The 22324-nt window shown below is 39.9% G+C and overlaps 1 protein-coding gene across 1 annotated transcript in view; it reads left to right on the top strand.

Annotated features, from left to right (window-relative positions):
- Positions 1-22324, top strand: part of slc4a3 (solute carrier family 4 member 3) — a 66636-nt gene that overhangs the window by 19166 nt on the left and 25146 nt on the right. The window contains exons 3-8 of the mRNA XM_085434588.1: positions 585-759; positions 3894-4144; positions 4329-4519; positions 7660-7886; positions 19855-20000; positions 22078-22258. Coding sequence (XP_085290714.1) covers positions 585-759; positions 3894-4144; positions 4329-4519; positions 7660-7886; positions 19855-20000; positions 22078-22258 — 1171 coding nt within the window. The remainder of the gene's footprint in view (positions 1-584; positions 760-3893; positions 4145-4328; positions 4520-7659; positions 7887-19854; positions 20001-22077; positions 22259-22324) is intronic.

Below are 22324 nucleotides of genomic sequence, written 5' to 3'. Positions count from 1 at the left end.
CCTATCACAAGCACCAAATAGCTGAGGCAGGACACTCCCATCAGTCTTCACTGTCTCCAGGGGCTCTCTAGTGCATTAGTTCTTTGCTGCTTAGCACTTTGTTGTATTGATTTGATGTCCTCTGTGCATGTAACAGAGAATATACAGTTGCTGTGTTCCTATTCTGATGATGCAGAATTATTTTAAAATACAATCACATGTTTTGTTTTGCTTTTTAACAGCAAAAATAAATCTTTGGCTTGAGTGCAAATCATGTCTGGAAATAGAAACAGCAGACCTACTTTCCATATAAAATAGTAGCAAAAATAATTATTTGTTTTGCATTCATCCCAGATTAGCATTACACTTTCATTTAGCATGAATGTTCCTCTCGTGTGGCTGCTAGCATATACAATATAGTAATCAGGGTAACACATTTCATGTATGACGTAGAGATTTTATAGCAAACTGGAAAAACTTCTTGTTAAAGCTGAGGTTCAATGACAGGGGGCAAGAGTGGCCTTTGGATATATGAGTTACGGTTATTGCCATGCAGTTAATCATCCTTTTTTGTCTTTACTGAAAGTATTTGTACTGTCGTCCAGGTAGGGGTGGAAGAGGAAGATGAGGATGGATGCGTGGAGGACCAGGAGGAAGAAGAGGAGGAAGAGAGCTGGGAGAAAGCTCTGTCCGTGGAGCGCTTTGCAGACATCATCAGTGACTCTGCTTCTACCAGTGGAGACAGGATGGGGCGACACTACACTGAGAAAGACTTTGAGTGTAAGCAAAGCTGCCGTGCACACATGACAGTATAGCTTCACTTGCACAAACAAAAGAAGCCACTGGGACAAGACTGCAGTCAAATGTCGAATTTGATATTTTGGATTTGTTTTTATATTACTGACCAAAACTCATTTTCATTAGCATTTCTATATTTATTTTATTTTGGTTTAGGGCTACTCATCAGATCAGGCAACATTTTTCAAATCTTCTGTTGTTCATTTTCGGTGACCTTTGCAAATTGTAGCTTCAGTTCACTGTTCTCAGCTCACAGGACTGACACCTGGTGTTGTCTTCTGCTGCTGTAGCCCATCTGCAATGTGTTGTTCATTCAGAGATGCTCTTCTGCATCCTTTGGTTATAACAAGTGGCTTTTGTTGAGTTTCTGTTGTCTTCCTATCAGCAAGAATCAACAAGACCCTTTCACCCAGAGAGCTGATGCTGTAAACCCCAGAGATGGTTGTGTGGGAAAATCCCAGCAGATCAGCAGTTACTGAAATACTGAGACTAGACCGTCTGGCACCAGCAGCCATGACAGTACTCCTGTCATGTGGTATCCATCAGCTTTATCTGCAGTGCACTCTGTACACTGCGTATGAATTTCTACCACGTATCTTAGAATTGAGCACTGCACAGTTATTTGAACTATTTACTAGATTTTGTGAACAAAGTAAGCAAGCAAGTAAAATGTATTTATATAGAGCTTTTCAAGACAAGGAAACAATCACAAAATTTTTACAGAGGAAAAGCTGCAACTCTGTCCAAACAAATTACAGGATGTATCCGTAAGAATTTCAAAAGGTGGACATAGAAGTAATGGACATAGAAGCTTATTGTAAATCTTAAAATACATGACTGAATATGAAATTTTACAAACACAATTTAAAAGTGCCTATTTAATGTGTCCCCCTCTGGACGTACAGCATGTGTCCATATAATAGACACATTTGTCCTATACTTTTGGGAGCATGGCTGGAGTCACTGCAGCCATTGCTGCTGGTACCTATACACTCAGTACACTGAAGACTACAATTTAAGATACACTGACATGAAACAATCTCAAGACAAGTTGATGTTTATTGTCAACCCAACAATATGCACTCAAGTATACAGTGGGACGAAATATCATCCTCCTGGATCAAAGGTGCAAACAATAGAAATGAAAATGAAAAAATATACATATATACAACTATGCAAGAAATAAGACAATGCCACATTATGTGACAGTGCACATAATGTCGATTTTTCTACAGTGCTTTAAAAAAAATCTTTTACTGTTGCTATCTGGCATCATAACAATCATCAGTGCTGAAATATCCTGTACTGTAAATACACATGTATCCCAGCTGATCCTGACCCTGTCCGTTGTGGTAAGAGATTAGATCAAAGCAGGGCACCATATATTGGGTATGTTGAGTAAAAGGCTGGATTAGCTTTCAAGAGATTAGCTGACGGCTATCACCTGACAAGAGATAATATTGGTAAAGATGGAGCTGCTTTCCTTTGGTGTTTGTTAAAGAGTGTTTTAGTTATGTCTTTCTAGGGTTTTAGGAATTAAAGGAAGATTCTTTCAACTGAAAGTTGCACTTTTTTTACACTGCATGTTTGATATTGAAAGGAATTCAAAGTCTTGGCCCAAGCAAACTATAAGTAGTCCTAAGGCCGGCTGGTATATCAGCTTTTTTAAGTACCCAGCTGGTTCTGAGGTTCTCCTCAAAGTTTCCAACTTCTTTAACAACAGAAGCTCACAGCTCACATCAGCACACTGCTGCCGCTTGGAAATTACTTGGAAGCGATTTTTGATTAAAAGTGCAGTTTCAGTCGGCAACTGTTCATTGCCTGAAAAGAAACAGAACAATATGTCTGTTGGTGGTATGACAATATAGGCTGCAGCCTGTGTGGGCACAGAGAGTAGGAGAGAAACAACAAATATAAAGGGCTCACACATCCTGAAACGAGGAAAAATGCAAATATAATGCTAATTAGTGATTTTAGTAAACGTTTTTCAACACGTTTGGCGACTATAGTATTTCAGAAAAAGAATAACGTCTGCATTTTATTTTTATGACTTTCTGTGATGTCTATCACTGTAAATGGCTAGAAAAGGTAAAAAAATATTCATATAATGTATATACCCTTTTAGCCAAATACAAACTATAAGAAGTCTCATCCCAATATTCTTCAAACTGTTCTGCATTCTGCTGAGCTGAATCCCAGTTAGAAATTGTTTGGGGAGAAGTCGATAATAAGTATAGGAGTTTTTCAGACAGGCTGAAATGTGTGAGGTAGCTAAGAATAAAAACATCCCCTCATGGTACCGCTGTCATTCTGTGGAGGACCCATGACTTTAACATGTGCAGAATAAATTTACACTGGGAATTGTCAGAGGAGAATGGCCAGACTGCTGCTTATAGGAAGGAAAAATGAACTCAGAGAACCACAGTATGCAGAATATCATCTGTAAATGCACAACATTTTGCTCCTTGAAGAAGATGGGCTAAAGCAGCAGAAGACCGCACTGGGTGCCGCTCCTGTTAGCCAAGAAAAGGAAACTGAGGCTATGATTCACATTGGTTTGCTAAAATTGGGCAACGGATGACTGGAAAAATGTTGCCTGATGAATCTTGATTTCTGCTACAACACTTGGATTGTAGTGTGAGTGAATTTGATCATGGATCCATCCTAGAAGTTCAGGCTGCTTGTGGTGGTGTAATGCTGTGGGGGATGTTCTCTAGGAATACCTTGAAAACCTTATTATCAACTGGCAATTGTTTGAACACCACAACCTTCCAGACTATTGTTGTTGATTATTCCCATCCAGTTATGGCCACAGTGTACCCATCTTCTAATGGCTGCTTTGTGAAGAATAATGTATCACAAAGCTCAGATTATTTCTGTCTGGTTTCTTGATCATGACGGTGAGTTCGCTGTACTCAAATGGCCTCCACATTCATCGGACTGCAATCCAATAAACCCCCTTTGAGCTGTTGGAGTGAGCGATTGATGTCATGGATGTGCAGCTGGGAAGTCTGTATACATCACCAAAGAAAAAGCATTTCACGTGATATGGAATGAGCTGCTCAGCCAGCTGATGTGAATAAACCATCTGATATCATGGCCTCTCTTTGACACAGATCACAGACACACATTTCACCATATGCACCACCCCTTGTCCACTCACCTGCCCGTGCCCCAGCGTTTACGGAAGAGGGTACACAGCATGGAGAAGAGGCGCAAAAAGAAGCGCAGGAAAAAAAAGACTTCGCTGCCGCCTTCTGACGTTACGCCTACCATACACGAGGTAGACGAGGAAGAGGCAGAGTCGGAGACCGAAGGGCAAGGGGTGGCTGCCACTCCCGCAGAGCTCCCTGAGGTCCAGCCACAGGTAAAATGTGACTTATACAGTGTAACTTTTGCAAAATCCACTCATGTACCTGAGCTGCTGATAAGATGCTTGTGGCATTAATACTTAAACAAAAGAGAATCATCTGTGGTTTTGATTATGGTTTTACTATGTATAGCCAGCTTTATATATGCCTCCCCCTCACTGATCCTCCTCTTTCTCTCAGTTTAGTTTGGGGAGCCAAGAGGACTTGGGGGAACCCCTTCACCACACTATCGTCCACACGGAAAACGAAGAACAACCTTTGTCGAGGAAAACAACTGCGCTGACTCTGACAAAGGGGGCGGCTCATAATGGGGGAATAACTGTTACTGGACAGAACGATGACATGGATGGAGGAGAAGCAGCATGCAACAGGTGTGACTTCTGACATCTGAGTCCTCTCCAATGTCCTAGTAAACATTTGTAAAATGTATAAAATCTGCAACACTCCCCAACACAAAGATGGCAAATATTCATATAATTTGTTTCAAATGTTTCGCATAATTAGCATGTCTGTTGCTACAGGACATTGTGAAAAAAGCCGATATGCTACAGCCTACTCACTGACCAGTACTGACCTCTTGTCAGTCTTTTAGCTAAATTAACTCAAATTGAAACCTTTTCTAGGTCCCATATTCTACCACTTTAATACACATATTAATATTACGTCTTAAAGTCGTAGATGTAATAGTAATATGTGTATTCATATTACATCCAGAATGTGTATTTTAAATTCCAGTCGTAAATGCTGCACACTTGCACTCTGACTGTTTGATAATCAGTTTCAGTGTTGGTAACTTTAAATCAAACTAGTGTGGCTGCTGCACCTGCCCCTTTGAGGAAGAAGTTTATGAGTGATAGAGAGAAGCAGCCAATAAGAGCAGCACATGTGTTTCAGTATACGGTCTGCCAGTGCAGACCTGAATAAGTCACTCAGTGGCTTCTGACTTTCTCTCCGAATGATAGTTTGGCTTGTAAATGGTAAATGGCCTGTATTTGTATAGCGCTTTACTTGGTCCCTATGGACCCCAAAGCAATTTACACTACATTCAGTCATCCACCCATTCACACACTGGTGATGGCAAGCTACATTGTAGCCACAGCTGCCCTGGGGCGCACTGACAGAGGCGAGGCTGCCCGGACACTGGCACCATCGGGCCCTCTGACCACCACCAGTAAGCAACGGGTGAAGTGTCTTGCCCAAGGAAACAACGACCGAGACTGTCAGAGCCAGGACTCGAACCGGCAACCTTCCAATTACAAGACGAACTGCCAACTCTTGAGCCACAATCGCCCCAGTAAATATAGCCGAGTTCTTGGCACAGCTGTTGTTTTTAACATTTGTGACTGCAGAGTTTGTCAGACAGCATCACAATTACAAAAATCTGGATTTTAGAGGTGCAGAACAGCTTAATTAAGCTCCACCGTTGTTAATACAGTGCACATATATAAGTGTTTCATGGGTGTTCTATTGTCTCACAGCAGGAACAGAACAATATTTCTTGACAACAGATTTACTGAGAATTTAGCTGTATCAGAAATGCAGCATAGGTAAACTGCTAGCAGAATGCTAACTGAGGTTAATTGTGCAAAAGAACAAATATGGAGTAACACACACCCAGTACTATTGATTTTTGTTATCAATCAGCCCTTAAAGTTTCGACTGTTCATGTTGTCCCTCACTGTGATGAGCTCTGACCGGCATGCATAGGATCAGAGCTAATAATTATGTTCCCCACATTAGCCCTGCTTGACACTAAACTGGTTGTAATGCATATCATTGTACAAAGAGAGGATCTTTGTTACTAGTGAGGAAGTCAGGAGTAGTGGAGAAGTATGGGAGGCTAATGCAGGAGATGTATGAGAACAGTGGAGAGGTGTTCAGTTGGAGGGACAGATGGGTTCAAGGTGGCTGTGGGCAGAGATGGGCAGTAACGACTTACAAGTAAGTAAAGTGAGTAACGAGTAAAGTAAGGGATTACTATTGCAAAAAGGTAATTAGATTACTGTTACTTTCCCGCAAGCACGCTGCGTTACTAAAACTGTGTTGTTGGTTTTTTTTTGTTTTTGTGTTTTGTGAGAGTGTCTCATGACAATGACGTAAGCGAGTGCAACGTTCTGGCAACAGCTGTGTGCAGATCAAAAATGGATAATATAACGAGTGCGGGGAGAGTATGGAGGACACGCATACTTTCATACACAAACAGTTACAATCACCTCATAAACTGCTCTACCTTTAGCTGTGCATCTCTATTTTAGTCTCCACCAACCCATTGTGTAGTTTTTCAGGTATCTGACCATTAGCAGCTAGCTGCTAAAGTTAAGCTAGCTGCTAAAGTTGTCTGTTTGTGGCTGATATGTTGGACAGGTAACAGTGTGTTCATTAAAGATTATATTGCTGGAAACAGCTGCCCACTGAAGCTGAAAACACAGCTGATTAAAGCAGTGGGAGGCTATTAAAGCTGTGGGCCATAAAACTGAAATACATTGCTAAAAGATGCTATAACACTGTGGGGAAATACAGGGATGAGATTAGCTGTAGGATTATCATTGTGAGCAAATTCTTTCACACTACACCAAGTCTTTTGTTAAACTTTCATCCACTTAATTATGCAGCTTTAACAGCCTTTTGTTATCAGTTTATCCCTGACTGCTGTCTGTTTCACAAGGCAGAATTTGGCAGTGATAAAGCCTATCACAGGAGCATGTTGCTGGTTACATTTTCCTAACAACAGTCATAATTTAGTATTTTATCAGTTTCAAATTTATTAAATACATTTTGGTTTATATTCAGTGCTTTCTGTTGTTTTCTGAATTTTAAACCTTTAACTGTGTGAATACTTTTTCGTGCAGCAAAACCTATAAAACAGGCTCGTGCATACGAGAGCATAGGCTAAGTAAGCTGTATTTTTAGATGTGTGATACTTGTCATTGGAAGCCAATGACATTTATAACCCATACATGCAGTTTTTAGGGCAGTTATGATCCATTAATGGTTCCAGCTGAATCATTCATATCTGGCTTGCTAACACATACAATATAACCATCAGAATATGAATTATTTGGTGATGCTTTGAATTATGCATGGAGTTTGCTGTTGGGAGGTCAGGGGCGCCATGGTGATTCAAGTCCTTGTCTCTGCTAATGGCTCACTGGATAAAAGCACAGAAACAAGCATCATGCCTGAGCCATGCAGCGTTTCATTGCTGTGTTTGAGTAAGCTCAGCTGAGGATGACTCAGAGGCTTGGAGAGGAGATCCAGGCCTGTTGTTGTGTTGTGAAGCCCTCTGTTGGTAAAGTAACCGCAGTGCATGAGCCAAGAGAGTATTTATCAAAAACGATTTTAACATAAAGTATATTAATACTTTATAATGTGATGATTTATGGTTGATTTGTGGACTACATTGTGGTTCATATTTTGGTTTTGAAAACAATAAAATAAAGTTCTTTCATAATGTCAAAGAATTAATTATTTAATTATTAAATTAAAATTAACTTATAGTGCTCTTTGTCAGTGTTCCCTCAGGATCAGATCCCTCAAGTTCAATCACACCTCATGGCTGGTTCCGCAAGAAGCCTGTCCATCACCGTCTGCCGGGCACCCAGCGAAACAACTACGACCTGCGGGAGCGGATCTGCATCGGCAGCATGACTGCCCTGGAGACTGCCGTCTATCAGCAGGTGCCCACTGATGAGGCTGAAGCCCAAATGTTGGTCAGCGCTGATCTGGATGACATGAAAAGTAAGAAAAATACTACACTGTATTTTTAGGGAAGTTTATGTTCAACCCAGTATCACAGAAAAACATGTAATAGACACGTGTTCCACTGTGTCCATTTCACACTTTGCCTCTCCAAAGTGTGAAAAGCACATGAATGCAGAAGTTGCAGTAAGTTGCAGTGAGATGCAGTACCAGCAGAGGGAGATATTTTATTGAGAGCAACATGATTATAATTCAATTCAATTTAGTTTTATTTATATAGAGCCAAATCACAGCAACAGTTGCCGCAATGTGCTTGATTTATAACCGCGGGGAAGTATTTAAACAGCCATTACTCACACATTTACATGTACATATTTAGAAAAAAATATAGAATTGAGCTTGATCTAATAATGCTGTGAATAAATCGATTGGTGTGTTTAGTACTTTTCACTGGACAGCATCACAGTCGGCGAGGCTCTGTGTCACTCTATTTTATTACCATTTCTCCCACATCATGTTGACGAAGGTGTAGAAACTCCTTTTAATAGAGTGGAGACATACAATGCAGTAATAGAGAGAAGGACTGGAGGGAGGCTTAGGGCAGGAAGATAAAACCCGGTGGAGAGGAAATTGGTAACAGCATAGAGGGGTAAGGGAAGAGTGCTGGTGCTGAGGTAAGTCAGCCTGCAGGCTGCTGGAGCAGGAGCAGGAGGGCGGGGTTGGCAATGGCCATAACAATGAGAAAACGAGTGAGGAGGTAAGAGGAGATTTAGAGCAAATTGATGCAAAGACCTGTTGAAACCTGTGTGTGTTTGAAATACTGGAATAACTGTCTGTTTTCAGGTAGCTATGGTATTGTTTTTATTATTAAATGCAAGTCAAATAGGGTTTTTTATGTGATTATTGGGGACAATACAAAAAAATAGCCTTTTAAATTCCTCACTGGTGTTGAGGAAAAGCTTTGGAGCAGGACAACGGTAGATGGTTGTCTCCATCTCTGAAAGCACCTTCTGAGATGACTCATTTTTTCTTATCACCCACACCACAACAGTGATGTGTGTGGTGGTGGAGGAGGGAGGGGAGTCTTTGTGAGCTGCCTGTATTGTTATATATCAGCCAGGGACTATGTGTGTTAGTGTATTATTGATGTAAATGCCAAGTAAATGCAGTGAGTTAAAAATGAAGACCTTGACTCGCATCAGTGATCTGATCGTACGTGGATGTGACTTCAGATTCTTGGCTGTGTGCACCTCGCAATAAAGGAAAGTCAATGTCAGTATGTATTATTCTTAACATAGAGCTGGATATGTTTCCCTTGATGCTATCTTGAGTGCTGTTGAAGACATAATAAAGCCTGCTGCTTTGACTACAGATTAAATGATTAAATAGAACCCTGTTTCCCTCTCATTAAGTGACTAATTATATCCAGAAATAACAGGACATTTTTGATGACATAATAATAATGTGTGTTGTGGGTTTGCTGCCCTCTGCTGGCTCTGAAAAGTACTTCCACTATGCTTACACAATTGAAACATTCACGTTTTTATCTTTATCTTCATATATATATATATATATATATATATATATATATATATATATATATATATATATATATATATATATATATATATATATATATATATATTCAAAATTGATTGAAATCAATTTTGAATATTGATTGAAATAACAAGAATATTAATGTATTAAAATCAGATTCAACAGTTCCTTTTATTTAAATATCTTTAAATTTCAAATTCTTACATTTAAAAGCACAGCATTGCACAGATTTAAAATACTTTAGTCCCAGATTTGTAGTATAATCGGACCTAACTAATGGTTTTGATGCAAAAAAAAATAATAGGAAAAAGTCTACTACAAAACTGTATTTTGTTTCAGCAGTGCTTCTTTTAATCTAGAGAGCCTGCAACATTTATTGACTCCATTTCTTCACTGAGGCCCAACATTGACGGGTTTTGCTGTTTTGGCTCCATCATGAACATCCCACACATCCGGTCTCATGAAACCAGCCCACACAGCCCCACGTATGCACTGTTAAAAATAAGCCTTCCAAAACAGAGGGTGGAGGATGGAGGAAGGAGGAATATAATATCGACTCATAATTTTTGCAAATGTAGGCTGTTCCTGTAATAAAGTCTTTGTATTTATTCAGTTATATGTCACTATGCTTTACATATATTGTATCCTTAACAGCAGTTGGCTTCATATTGTAATTTGTAGCACAGTTATGGAAGTAGACATGAGCTACACTTATTTTTGCACTCCATACTTCATTTTGTCACGATTAGTCTTAACTCATTCACTGCCAGCCATTGGCAGTGAATGAGTTAAACCCATTGACTCATACACTGCAATTGACGGCTATAGACGTCAATGGCAGTGAATGAGTTAATTGTGGGAGACTTTTTTTTTTTTTTTACCACATGTTGCACAAAGCATCACATTTCAGGAAGTGAAGGTCCATGCTTAAATGCTCAGAATTAACAGAAAGAATTTGTAAGTGATAATAAAAAAATAAATGCTAAAAGAGGATTTTTTTTTTTTAAGCAAAAGCTTGTATGGCCACAGAAATACTCTCTCTCCGAGCATCAGGGGGCTTTAATTAACAGAAGCCTGTAGTCGATTCCCCTTCAACGCCGACCCTGCCCCTGGCTTTTCCTGCTTTCCCAGAGCAGAGCAATCATTGACTGTTTAGGGCCCCTCTAGAAACAGAAAAACAGGGCATTGGATTTGTAGGGAGTGATGCTTAGAACATGGAATGGCCATGTATATCATTAGTGTCTGCTCCCCTGTTACACTTTGGTAATTTGCCCTTCAAGTACACAGACAGGTCTTAATCCGTGATGTGATTGGGACAAGTTTGCAACAAGTCACTTATTAAACCACGTGTAGATGGTGTAGAGTGAACACCTCAGCAGGTCATTCATAAAACACAGTTTTTTGGATGCAGACACAGTCGGTTTATTTCAACAATGACATGAGCAGCACAAATAAACAGGTACTCTGATAAGAGTATGTAATCTAATATAAAAAAGGACTGAAAAAGGACCATGAAAATCTTTTTTTTTTTTTTTTTCTTTTTTCTTTTTTTTTTTTTCTTTCTCTTTTTTTTCTCTTCTTTTTTTTCTCTCTCTTTTCTTTTTCTGTTTTCTTTCTTTCTTTTTTTTTTTTCTCTTTCTTCTTTCTTTTCTTTTCTTTTTTTGGCTATCAAAAAGGCATTTAGTTTAGCCTAACTGAAAATATCATATAATATTATATGTATGGAATACTAAAAGGTGTCTGTTGTTTGTGTGTCGATATATACAATTGTTGTTAAGTTGGGCACAATCCAAAATAAGAAACAAAGAAGTTTAATAGCTTAATGAACAGATTATCAGGGGTACATGTTACACCACTGTGGCTTGACACTGATTGGTGCAGATAAACCCTTTTAAAGCTTGTTTAAAAAGTTCTGGCTGAAAGCGCACAGTTCAGGGTGCGGATGGAAGAAGTTTGACTGCCCAGAAATCCTGTTAATAAGCCTGAAGATGATGGCTGAGATTAGTAGATATGGATGTAGACCATGAAATAATTTAAAGTAATTACTTTAATACAGAACTGATAAAACAAATCAGCTGTTGGAGATTTTTCAATGTTTTAAAATGTTTTGTGTGTGAGTGATGTTTAGGGGGGGTTTGTTTGTTTGAGTTTTTTTTACAGTAATTGGCAAGATTAGGTGTTATGTCAAATTGCATATGTCTGTAATAAAACCTCTCAGCTTTTGATTATTTTTCTAGTATTGTACAGATGTGAGTGGCTAATAGAGGCCAGATGTGGGTTTTCATTGGCTCTAATTCTGACTGAAGCAAATGTCTGAAGCAGATTTAAAACAAAAGGTCTTTTTGAAATAGTCTGGCATGACACCATGCAAATTTCATCACAAGTTTCAGATTTCTGCTTGCTCAGCAGATTCCTTGATGTGCTTTGATTGTCTCTTGTAGCTTCCGATGTTGCTTGTTTGCTATTGACTAGATTGAGTTTGGTGTTTAGTACGGAGCCCCGCAGGGGACATGGGAGGAAAAAAAAATTAAGACGGACTTTTGCGAGATCTCGCAAAACAAACTCGGGATCTCGCAAAAGTTTTGCTACCCAATTGGTTATTTCCCTATTTTTTCATCCATCAAAGCTCACATATTGATTTTGCATTTATTCTTTTCCTCTTTCCCTCCTTCTCCATCTCTTTACTTCACCTCTTATTATTTTATGTCATGGTGTGTCCTTCACTCGTTCTTTCCCCAACCCTCCCTACATCTGTTTGTGCTTCATGTCTTATGACCATCATGTTGTGATTATCCTCATGTGACTAATTTTACTCCCAATGTGATTACGTATTCCTCTCCTGTGTGTGTGTTGCATGAATGGGTGATGAAAATCTGATAGCTCAGGTAGAGTGTGGGATTTATCAAGACAAGAATTGTTTTATTATAAACAAGTCTGCCTTATAACCCTGAAATCTGGTTAACAGATGAAGGGACATATAGAAGAAGAAGAACAAAACTTTATTTACTGTCAGATCAAATTGCATACTAACATCCTAATAACTAAGTTAATGCTGATGTGCCACATGCATTAATGAGGGCACGGCTTACATTTTTCCCTGCATGCTGTGAGAAACTGCAGGTATTTATTAAAGTCAAAGGAAAGAATCAGACTCACAGGAACCTGTGAGGAACAACAATTATTCTATCATGTTTCAGTTGTATTTTGATATTTCAATATGTCACTTAGATACACAAAATACACAAAAGTTAATGTTTGATGATGGCGAGCTGTGTGTGTGCAGATTGGTAAGTAAAGGCACACCGAGGTTTTTCTCTTTGTATTATGGACCGAACTCTGCAAATAGACCATATGGCCTGTATTAGACTACTGTGCTAATTGTTACATTGATGGCAGATGTAGTGTTACTTGAAAATAAAAGTATTAAGGGCCAAAATTATGAGGGGCTTCACTCTTAAAATTCAGGGTGAGGACTTGGTGAAGAGCTACGAGAGAGCCAGAGCTTTGGCACCATGCTCACAGCTTTGAGCGAGCCACCCGCACCAATTACACGCTCATTCTGCTAACAACTCCCCCCTGGCATTCCAAATAAATTAACACTCCTAGCAGCAGCTATCACCGGCATTCTAGGCTCAGTGGAGTTAGAGCTTAGAGTTGGAGGGGTTTTTTTTGGTTGTTTTTTGGTGTTAAATGGTGGCCTAACAGCAGTAAGATGCACACTGTAATCCTTAGTACCTGTGATTAATTAAATAACTAATTAATTTAATAGTACAAAAGTTTTGTGTTAGCATAGACCAACAGAAAATCTGGCCAAACACTAGTTGTGTTGACAGCTGTAAGGTAATAAAATCAACTTGAGGTATTCTTGACAGTATTCAACAGGATTCAAAAAGATACTTCTCAACCAAAATGGGAATATGACCTCAGTAATGTTAGTCTGCCTCTTTAAATATCATTATTTAAAGCTTAAAATATCACAATCTGTGCTTCCGATGTTTAAAAGCAATGTGACACTCTTTGACGTTAATATTCAGGTTGGGACGTTTATGGGCCAGCTGTTAAATATGGTGATTAATTAAATAATACTGGGACTTAAACTCCAAGATGAGGTAGAGGAAAAAGGGGGCATAAAAAAAGGAAGAGTATAATTGCAAATGACAAGCCTGTGGTTGCTGGCATTCGTCAGATCAGTGTTTTTTGCAGCAGCACATCATACAAAGTTCGAAGTGCTGCTGTTGGTCTTGTGAGACAGCAAAAATGGATTCTCTAATGGAAAAACAAGGTATGCTTGATGGAAATGTTACAGTGTGAAGTTCACCCACTAGACTCAGATTATTGTGCAAAGCATCGTTTGGTTTTAAAGAGAATTCGCAGTTTTGATCAGACAGATCCAATCTAGCAAAAAACCCGTGCATACACACAACACACTCATGCAGGCATTCGTATAAATGCAGAGTGAGTCACAAACCCAATGGACATGGTGAATGTCCTGTTCAGCTCACATTGGTGCACCTGGTTTGGCCAATGAGACCAGGGCATCTGGGGGGGATGCAATGGTTTCCATGGAGATGCAGGGACAGGAAAGGTGCAGCTTCCTCTAACAATTAATGCCGTTAAACAGTATATCCTCAACGCGGAGTGCAGAAGCGGGTATTCTGTTCTTCTCATCAGATAGGTTTAATTTCAGCTGGTGTATTGTTTGTTTCTCAGTATGTATTTCTGCATCTCTCTTTGTGCTGTGTATGTGTGCTTTTTCAGTTTAATTCAGTTTAGGTGGAGATCGCAACCTTTGGCCCTTCTATACATCACATGGTTTGAAAGTGATTGCGGTGCTATGGAAACAAAAGGCATCAACTCTTGATCTCTGATCCACTCTTTCATGCCTTGCCAGCAACCCCAATAATCAATAGCGTGTGGACATTGTTAGAAAAGGGTGGTGCCTCCATTCAGCTGACAGCTGATGGTCTGTTAAAGTAGACCATCCCTTATCAATAAGTGATTTTGGATTTGCAGCTAAAGTGGATGCCAAAATCTTTTATTTAGCTCTCTGATGGTGGATCTAGCAGAAGGTTGCTGCCTCGGGTGCTGCTCCAGCTTTGCATTTGGACTTAAGGCAAAAAAGTGTATTTTTGTGACACTGAGGATCTGCACATGTGACTAACTTATATTTTTGTAGTGAAAGGAATATTGAATATTTTGATTGACAATCACACAGATTCTTTTTTTGTTCCACTTTGATGCATGCAACTTATTCTTCAAAAGTTGCTACTGTGACCACCAGCTGTTTTTTCCCTCTCGAGAGTCGGTTAGCTTGGACTTGGGTGCTATTGCACAACCAACGCAAAGAGGCAGTTGCATCCAGACTCTTCAGGTCAGTAGACCAGTGAGAGCAACGGCATTCAAGAGTTGGATGAGCAGGGTGTCCCCTTGGAGAGAGGTGGATAGGAGGAGGTACCGACCGTGGAGATGACAGACATTGAGGGACAGGAGAACCAAGGAACCAAGAAGCACCATGGACCAGAACGACGTTGCAGCACCCAGAAAGGCTTTGGAACCTCAAAGCAACACCAATTTGAACACCGCAGCTCATTTTCAATCGTGGATGGATTTGAGGATTTTGAAGAGTTTGTCTTGGATTTTGATGATTATGACTTGCTTGAGTCAATCCACAGCCAGCTGGGGTCACCCCTCGAGCCTATCCGTAAGTTGGCCGTATTTTCCATGGAGGTTCACCACTCCTGAGTAGGATTTCATCTGTTTAAATGATTGATATTTGACAGCAGTGACAGTTACGTCATGCTTCCGAAACACATCAGGGAATTCACATGGGCAAGCATTTTATTCTATTTTTACATGATTAATCAATGGAAGGGAGCTCACTTGTTTCCATTGATCGTTTAGCCTGCTGCTAGCTTCATTATTGGCAGTAGAGGCTCATTCATGGCCACACACTGAACAGTGTTGTCCACGGTATTGACTGAATTGACACAGTGCTCGACTGCTGCTGTTTCCTACTCTTCCATTGATCCAGTGGCACCTATTTGGCTTTGGGCTCATCCACAGCTAGAGCGGAAAGACATTTCATTGACAAACCATGAGTGGTTCTGCTTTTTTAATCCCTGTGTTGGCTTTGAAACATGGCGTATTAGTGCTGTCATGATGCTCCACCACATGGATGAGAAATTTTGGGATGAGCCTGAGTATAGGATATAAGTTAAAGTTAAAACCTTAATTAGAATAGAATAGAATAGAATTCAACTTTATTGTCATTGCACATGTCACAGGTATAAGGCAACGGATTGCAGTTTGCATCCATCCAGAAGTGCTTTAGCCATGATATAGATATATTACAATATATATTAGCACTAATATAGATATGTAAGTGTATTACAGAAATGGGTCTATTATGGTATGTTATAATGTACACGATATGAAGGTATGTTATAAATATGCTATAACTATAAGTATGTACAGGCTGTAGTGAGTACAAGCTATGAACAGGATATAAATATGAAAAACTATACAGAAATATTAGACATACAGCTATACAGAAATGGGAACTATGCAGGTTATAAACAGTTGTAGAATTAAAAATTATTGTATTATACAGAATGATTATTTACACAGAATTATACAGTAGTGCAGTTAAGATAAGTGAGATATGTGGATAATTTCTACAAAGGCTATATAAAGTGCTAGTGGTTGTGAGTGGTGGTTCAGTCCATGTTATTATTGTGTGTATGAAGGTACAGTTGTCCATTTTGTGTGTGTGTGTGTGTGTGTGTGTGTGTGTGTGTGTGTGTGTGTGTGTGTGTGTGTGTGTGTGTGTCCAGTCCATGTGTTAACGTGGGTCAGATGTCAGGAGGCAGAGTTCAGGAGTCTGACAGCTGTGGGGAAGAAGCTGTTCCGCTACCTGGTGGTCTTAGTCCGGAGGCTCCTGTAGCGCCTCCCAGAGGGCAGGAGGGTGAAGAGTCCATGTGATGGGCGACTGGGGTCTTTGATGATTTTCCCAGCCCTTTTCAGACACCGCTTCCTGTAGATGTCCTTTATGGCAGGAAGTGGTGCTCCGGCGATGCGCTGGGCAGTTTTCACGACCCTCTGCAACGCCTTCTGGTCCGAGGCAGAGCAGTTCCCGTACCAGACTGTTATACAGTTGGTCAGGATGCTCTCGATGGTGCAGTGATAGAAGTTCACTAGGATGTCTGAGGACAGGTGGTTCTTCCTCAGAGTCCTCAAGAAGAGGAGGCGCTGGTGAGCCTTCTTGACCAGCTTGGAGCAGTTGGTCGTCCAGATGAGATCCTTGGAGATGTGGACTCCCAGGAACTTGAAGCTGCTCACACGCTCCACAGCCGTCCCCTTAATGTAGATGGGTGGATGTGGGTCAGCATTCCTCCTGTAGTCCATGATGAGCTCCTTGGTCTTCTCAGTGTTAAGCAGCAGGTTGTTTGTGTCGCACCACTCAGCGAGACGATCCACCTCCTCCCTGTAGGCGGCCTCATCGTTGTAACTGATGAGGCCAATCACCATTGTGTCATCTGCAAACTTAATGATGGTGTTGGAACCATTGGTAGGTCTGCAGTCGTGGGTGAAGAGGGAGTAGAGGAAAGGGCTCATCACACAGCCTTGTGGTACACCGGTGTTCATTGTGATTGTAGATGAGCAGTGGTTATCCAGCCGGACATGTTGGGGGCGGTTAGGTTATAATGTGCATTTTTGGACTTGTTTTTTACCTTTCCCGGGGCAGATGAAAGCACTGGGGTTTATTTTTGGAGGTCTTAAAATACATTTAGTTCTTTATTACCTGTTTTAGCAGATGTGTCAAATTATGATTCCAACCAAAGTGATTCCTTTACCTTTAAACATCTTGATGGCAATAAGGTTTTTCAACACAAACCATGATGGTTTTTTTGCCATCACCAGTGTGTGAATGTGTGTGTGAATGGGTGGATGACTGGATATGTAAAGCACTTTGGGGTCCTTAGGGACTAGTAAAGCGCTATATAAATACAGACCATTTACCATTTTTAACCAAAGGCCAGTATTTTCATGTGACATTAAATGACAATGAAAATGTACAGTGAGAGAAAGCGAAATTTTAGCGCTGCCATCATGAGTCTTAGCATTTTGAGCACTGCAACTCAGTACATTGTTGCTAGCGTACAGTAGTTTTATTTATGTTATTTATTTGTATTATTTTATACACACATTCATCGTGTTAAAGACCGTATTTCACAACATCTTAACTACTGCCTGTGGGTTTGTATAACTGGAGTGGTGCCACTATAGGCTGGATTGACATGAAGTAAAATTTAAAATATGTCATTTGAAATGTTGCATGTTAGCATTTTATTTTAAAAAATCTTTCTGCCTGTTTTAGAATGTGTCTGAATGTGTTTTAGAACATGTCATTAGAAGTTAGTATCATTAGAAGGCATAGCACACATTTTCACTGATTATGCATAAGATACCCACTTTTATCTATTTTTAATTGCATAAAAACCTAGATGACCTCTAATTTCCTGCTTCTAAATTCAAATAAAACTGAGGTTATTGTACTCGGCCCTTAAAATCTCAGAGATACAGTGTCTAACTTGATGCATACTCTGGATGGCATTACCTTGGCCTCCAGTGACACTGTAAGGAATCTTGGAGTCATTTTTGACCAGGATATGTCCTTGAGTGTGTATATCAAATAAATATGTAGGACTGCTTTTTTTCCATTTGTGCATTATCTCTAAAATTACAAACATCCTTTCCCAGAGTGATGCTGAAAAAACTAGTACATGCATTCATTAATTGTAGGCTGGACTACTGTTTTTCACTATTATCAGGATGTCCTAAAAACTCCCTCAAAAGCCTTCATTTGATCCAAAACTCTGCAGGAAGACTGCTGAACGGGACCAAGAAAGACAAAATATATTTCGTCCATACTGGCTTCTCTTCATTGGCTCCCTGTTCAATCTAGAATTGTATTTAAACTTGTAAAATAATCATTCCGCCTTTTATCTTAAAGACTTCATACCCCCCATTAGAGCACTTTGCTCTCAGACTGCTGGTTCACTTGTGGTTTCTGGGGTATTTAAAACTAGAGTGGCCCGTTTTCTGTTGTACAAGCTTCTAGTTTGGTTTCAGAGAAAGACTCTGCTTTTAAGATTAGACTTTAAATTTTCATTTAGAAGAAAGTGATGTACTTAGAGCTGTGACACATGACCCTGAGTCCCCTTTAGGCATGCAGTAATAAGCCTAGGCTGCTGGGGGCTTCCCATGATTAGTGTTTCTTCTTACTCACCTTTTTTTTTTTTTAAGCCACCCCAGGAGGTTAAAAGGAGTTTTCTTCGCAAATGTAAGGTTACAGGCCTTGATACTTCCAAAGATTTTTTTCTAAATGCTTGAAAGTTCATCAGACATTTACAAAATATCTGGACAATTGTTGCTCTAGTGTGTTGGATTATACCCTACTATGGTTCAGGTATCATTGGGCATCTAAGTCATGGTTTCTCTGCGAGTTTGGAGAAAGTCTGACATGGGTTCAACGAGTTCAAGAAGATGGATAGAATGTCCTTTTCACCTACACTGGAATGCCCTTTCTTTGCCCTGCCCTGTGGTGAGAAAAAAACAGCTCATCCAGATCAGCTGAGGCAGTTCAAACAAGGCCAACCTTCAGAGGTTTTTGCCTGGGAGACTTTACAAAATAAAATGTAGCTTAACTTCATTTTCATTTCCATTCTCTCTGTTTCCCCAAGGAAGGCATGACGCAGCAGGATGGAACACTAACAGCAGTTTGTGCACACACAAACACTTGGCCTCCAACTGCTCAGGGAGAAAAATTAAAAAAGACAGTGTTTACTCAGGAAGAAATTATTTTCATGCACTGGCCGCTCTGGCTGGTCGGCAGCAGTACAGTCCACCATTACTTTGGCATACACAAACCAGATCCACCAACCTGTGTTTCTTTAGTTTTGTAATGAATTGTAAATAGATTATGATAATCAGAACTTGAAATAATTTCTCTCTAAACATATTTCCACATATGTGGAAAAGCTATGCTAGCTTTAGATTTCCATTCCCTTTATTCAAATTTAGGGACCACCCAATCTTCCCCCTCTGTTGAATGGAGAGTCGTTGCCAAGGCTGCCTCATCCAAAATTCAATAACATGTGATTGGCAGGTCGAGGAAATTGAATTTGAATATAGTTTTTATGAACTGACAAATGTTTGTGCGTAAAACCTCCTCTTCTGTAATAATTTCCTGTTCCACACAATACTGTGTAGTCTGTGCCTTATGTTATTGGACGTTCCAGTATGGAGCACATTTTATAATTAAACACACACTTAAAAAAGCATTTCAGCCTACCTCTTACTAAATGTACATATTCGGGTTGTTTACTAATAATCCAGACATCATGACTTAGCACTTCTGACCTCTTACATTCTGATTCGACAACACTAGGTCACAGATTTGAGGATAACCCTGGGGTGCGTCGGCACCTGGTGAAGAAGTCGTCCCGATGTCACATGAGCCGAACCAGCAACAGTTCTACGCCGCTGTCCAGCCTGAAGAAGAAGAAGAGGGCTTCGGAAAAGAAAACTCACGAGGTTTGCAGCGCGGTGACAGCCACGTTTTGTTTTGCTTACTTTTTTAATCACATGCAGTAGCATAGCTGCTGTTCTTTTCACTGTGTTATAGTTTTTGTTTTTTGTGCGTCAGCATGACAAAATGTGGTCCTGGAGACATATACTGTTGCAGGGACACAGTCAGATGTGAGTACTTTTGCACATGTGCTGGGGCTCACAGCCTCCTGATAGTTGTTTCTATGACTGTGAGTCTTCGATTTTATTATGATAGCATCATAAAGAAACTTCTTTGGTTCATGAGTGAACTTTCTTTAAATAGCTTGCTTTGTTAAGAATTCTACCCTTAAACAGTGTTAAATAATATTGTGTTGGCACAGTGGCAGAGATAAACAGTGACAACAACTGAGATTGTTACTGACATTTTTACTGTGTAATAAAGGTGCTGCAGGGAAAATATCTTGTCCTTTAACTAATAAGTGATCCAAAGGCTGCTAGCAAGTTACAAAAGGAGACACTGTACAATGGCTTTACCTTTTTTGCCTCATATCAGATCGTACCTTAAATTCCGAATTAGTCCCCTCAGCCACAAAAGAATCCGGGTCACGGCACCAAGTATTAAATCCAGTTCTTGTGTATTCTCTTAACGGCAAAGAAAGACACGGCTCAAAGTGGTCTATTTATATACTTCCTCTACACGTCACGCACACTTTAAGTTTCAATCAAACACTACTTAGTTTCACTTTCTGCCTGCAGCTCATATTCTCTGCAAAAGCATGCAGTTTCCTGTCAGTACGTTTTGGCACAGACTGTACTCAGAGTTGGGCCACTCTTATACATAAAACAATATAATCAGCAAATAAGTGCTAAGAATATATATTAAATACATGACACCACTAACATCTCCCTGCTGCTCTCCAAAAGTGATTATAAGAGATGGATGTAGCTTCTGTGGCTGAAATTATCATTTAATATGCAAGTGCCTTTAACCCGCATTGTTTTTAATTTCCAGCAGGGGGCATCTCCTCTAGCTACATAATGAAACTAATTTCCATAGAAGTCTATGGGAGAACAGCCCTTGTCTCGTGACCTGTGACTGAAGTAAACACCTTCCTCACGAGTTCATGGTTTCAAGTCTTGCTGATTATAACATGATGTTCTTTTTGTAAATAATGGTCTTCATTACAGTCAAAAAAGAAATTAAATCGAGGTATATTCAGTTAACAAGTTGCTATCATTTAAATGTCTCTTGTGTTCCAGTTTCTCGGTCAGACTGGTTCCTTTTTGAAAAAGCTGGTGCTTCTAGAATGACCTTTGCTAAGCAATAAGTTGTGTCACGATGGCTTTATCCATTTACAGTCTGTGTTTGAAAAAAGGTTGATGAAAGGATTGAGAAATAACCAACATGCAGATATAAACTGTAGACAGACAAACCAAAACTAAAAGCTTGAAAAGGCGAAAATAGATCAGCAATGCTCAGGGGAATTGCAAAGTGGGGGATAATTTTGTGTATGCTTTTCCCCTTTCTCACACACAATCCTAGTTAGTATTAGTATAAGTATTGAGCAGTAGAGCTTTAATTACAGGTCCCAAGTGTAGTCTTACTGTAGCTTAAGCACAAAGTGCATATTTGTTTCTTCTGAGTTTGACAGTCAAAAACAAAAATTGTGTTGCTCTGAGGAAAAAAGTCATTCTTTTTAAAAATGTAACAGATTGTCCCTCTAGACCACTTTATTCTTCATAGTTCTGTCCAAAGACAGCGAGTGCATGATGCACACAGCCTTTCTCTTAGCTGGTTGAGTGTGCTGTGTGCACTGTCTTCAATCATTATTTTATTCTTTCTCCGTGTATGTTTTGGTAAACAAACTGTATTGAAGATAGGAACTTGGAAAAGAAGTTGGGGGGATTTTCACAGCTTTAAATGCGTTCCAAGGAACTTGATCATGGATTATAAACAACGTGATAGACATGTTTTTCCCCACTGAGTTACACCCTCATAACACAGTTGTCAAACATATTCCAAAAGTAATCTTAGACAGGTACGTGTAACGGGTCAAGCGTGTGCTTTAGCGCTTATGTTTCTGCCCTGTTTTATCTCCAGTTGTTTGTGGAGCTGAACGAGCTGATTGTGGAGAAGGACCATGAAATGCGATGGAAGGAGCGCGCTCGCTGGATCAAGTTCGAGGAGGATGTGGACGATGAGACGGACCGCTGGGGAAAACCTCATGTGGCCTCGCTGTCCTTCCGCAGCTTGCTGGAGCTTCGCCGCACCATCACACATGGTAAAAAGCTCCTGTGTGTGTCCAGCAAGCATCACGTTATCAGTCATGCAGTTTATCGTATGTGCA

This window comes from Copadichromis virginalis, linkage group LG16 (assembly GCF_057382275.1).
Source record: "Copadichromis virginalis isolate Kocher_CV1m ecotype Utaka linkage group LG16, C_Virginalis_male_GT1.1, whole genome shotgun sequence".
Classification (NCBI taxonomy): Eukaryota; Metazoa; Chordata; class Actinopteri; order Cichliformes; family Cichlidae; genus Copadichromis; species Copadichromis virginalis.
Note: the sequence above shows the minus strand (reverse complement) of the source record. Positions and strands in the feature narration are given on the sequence as shown.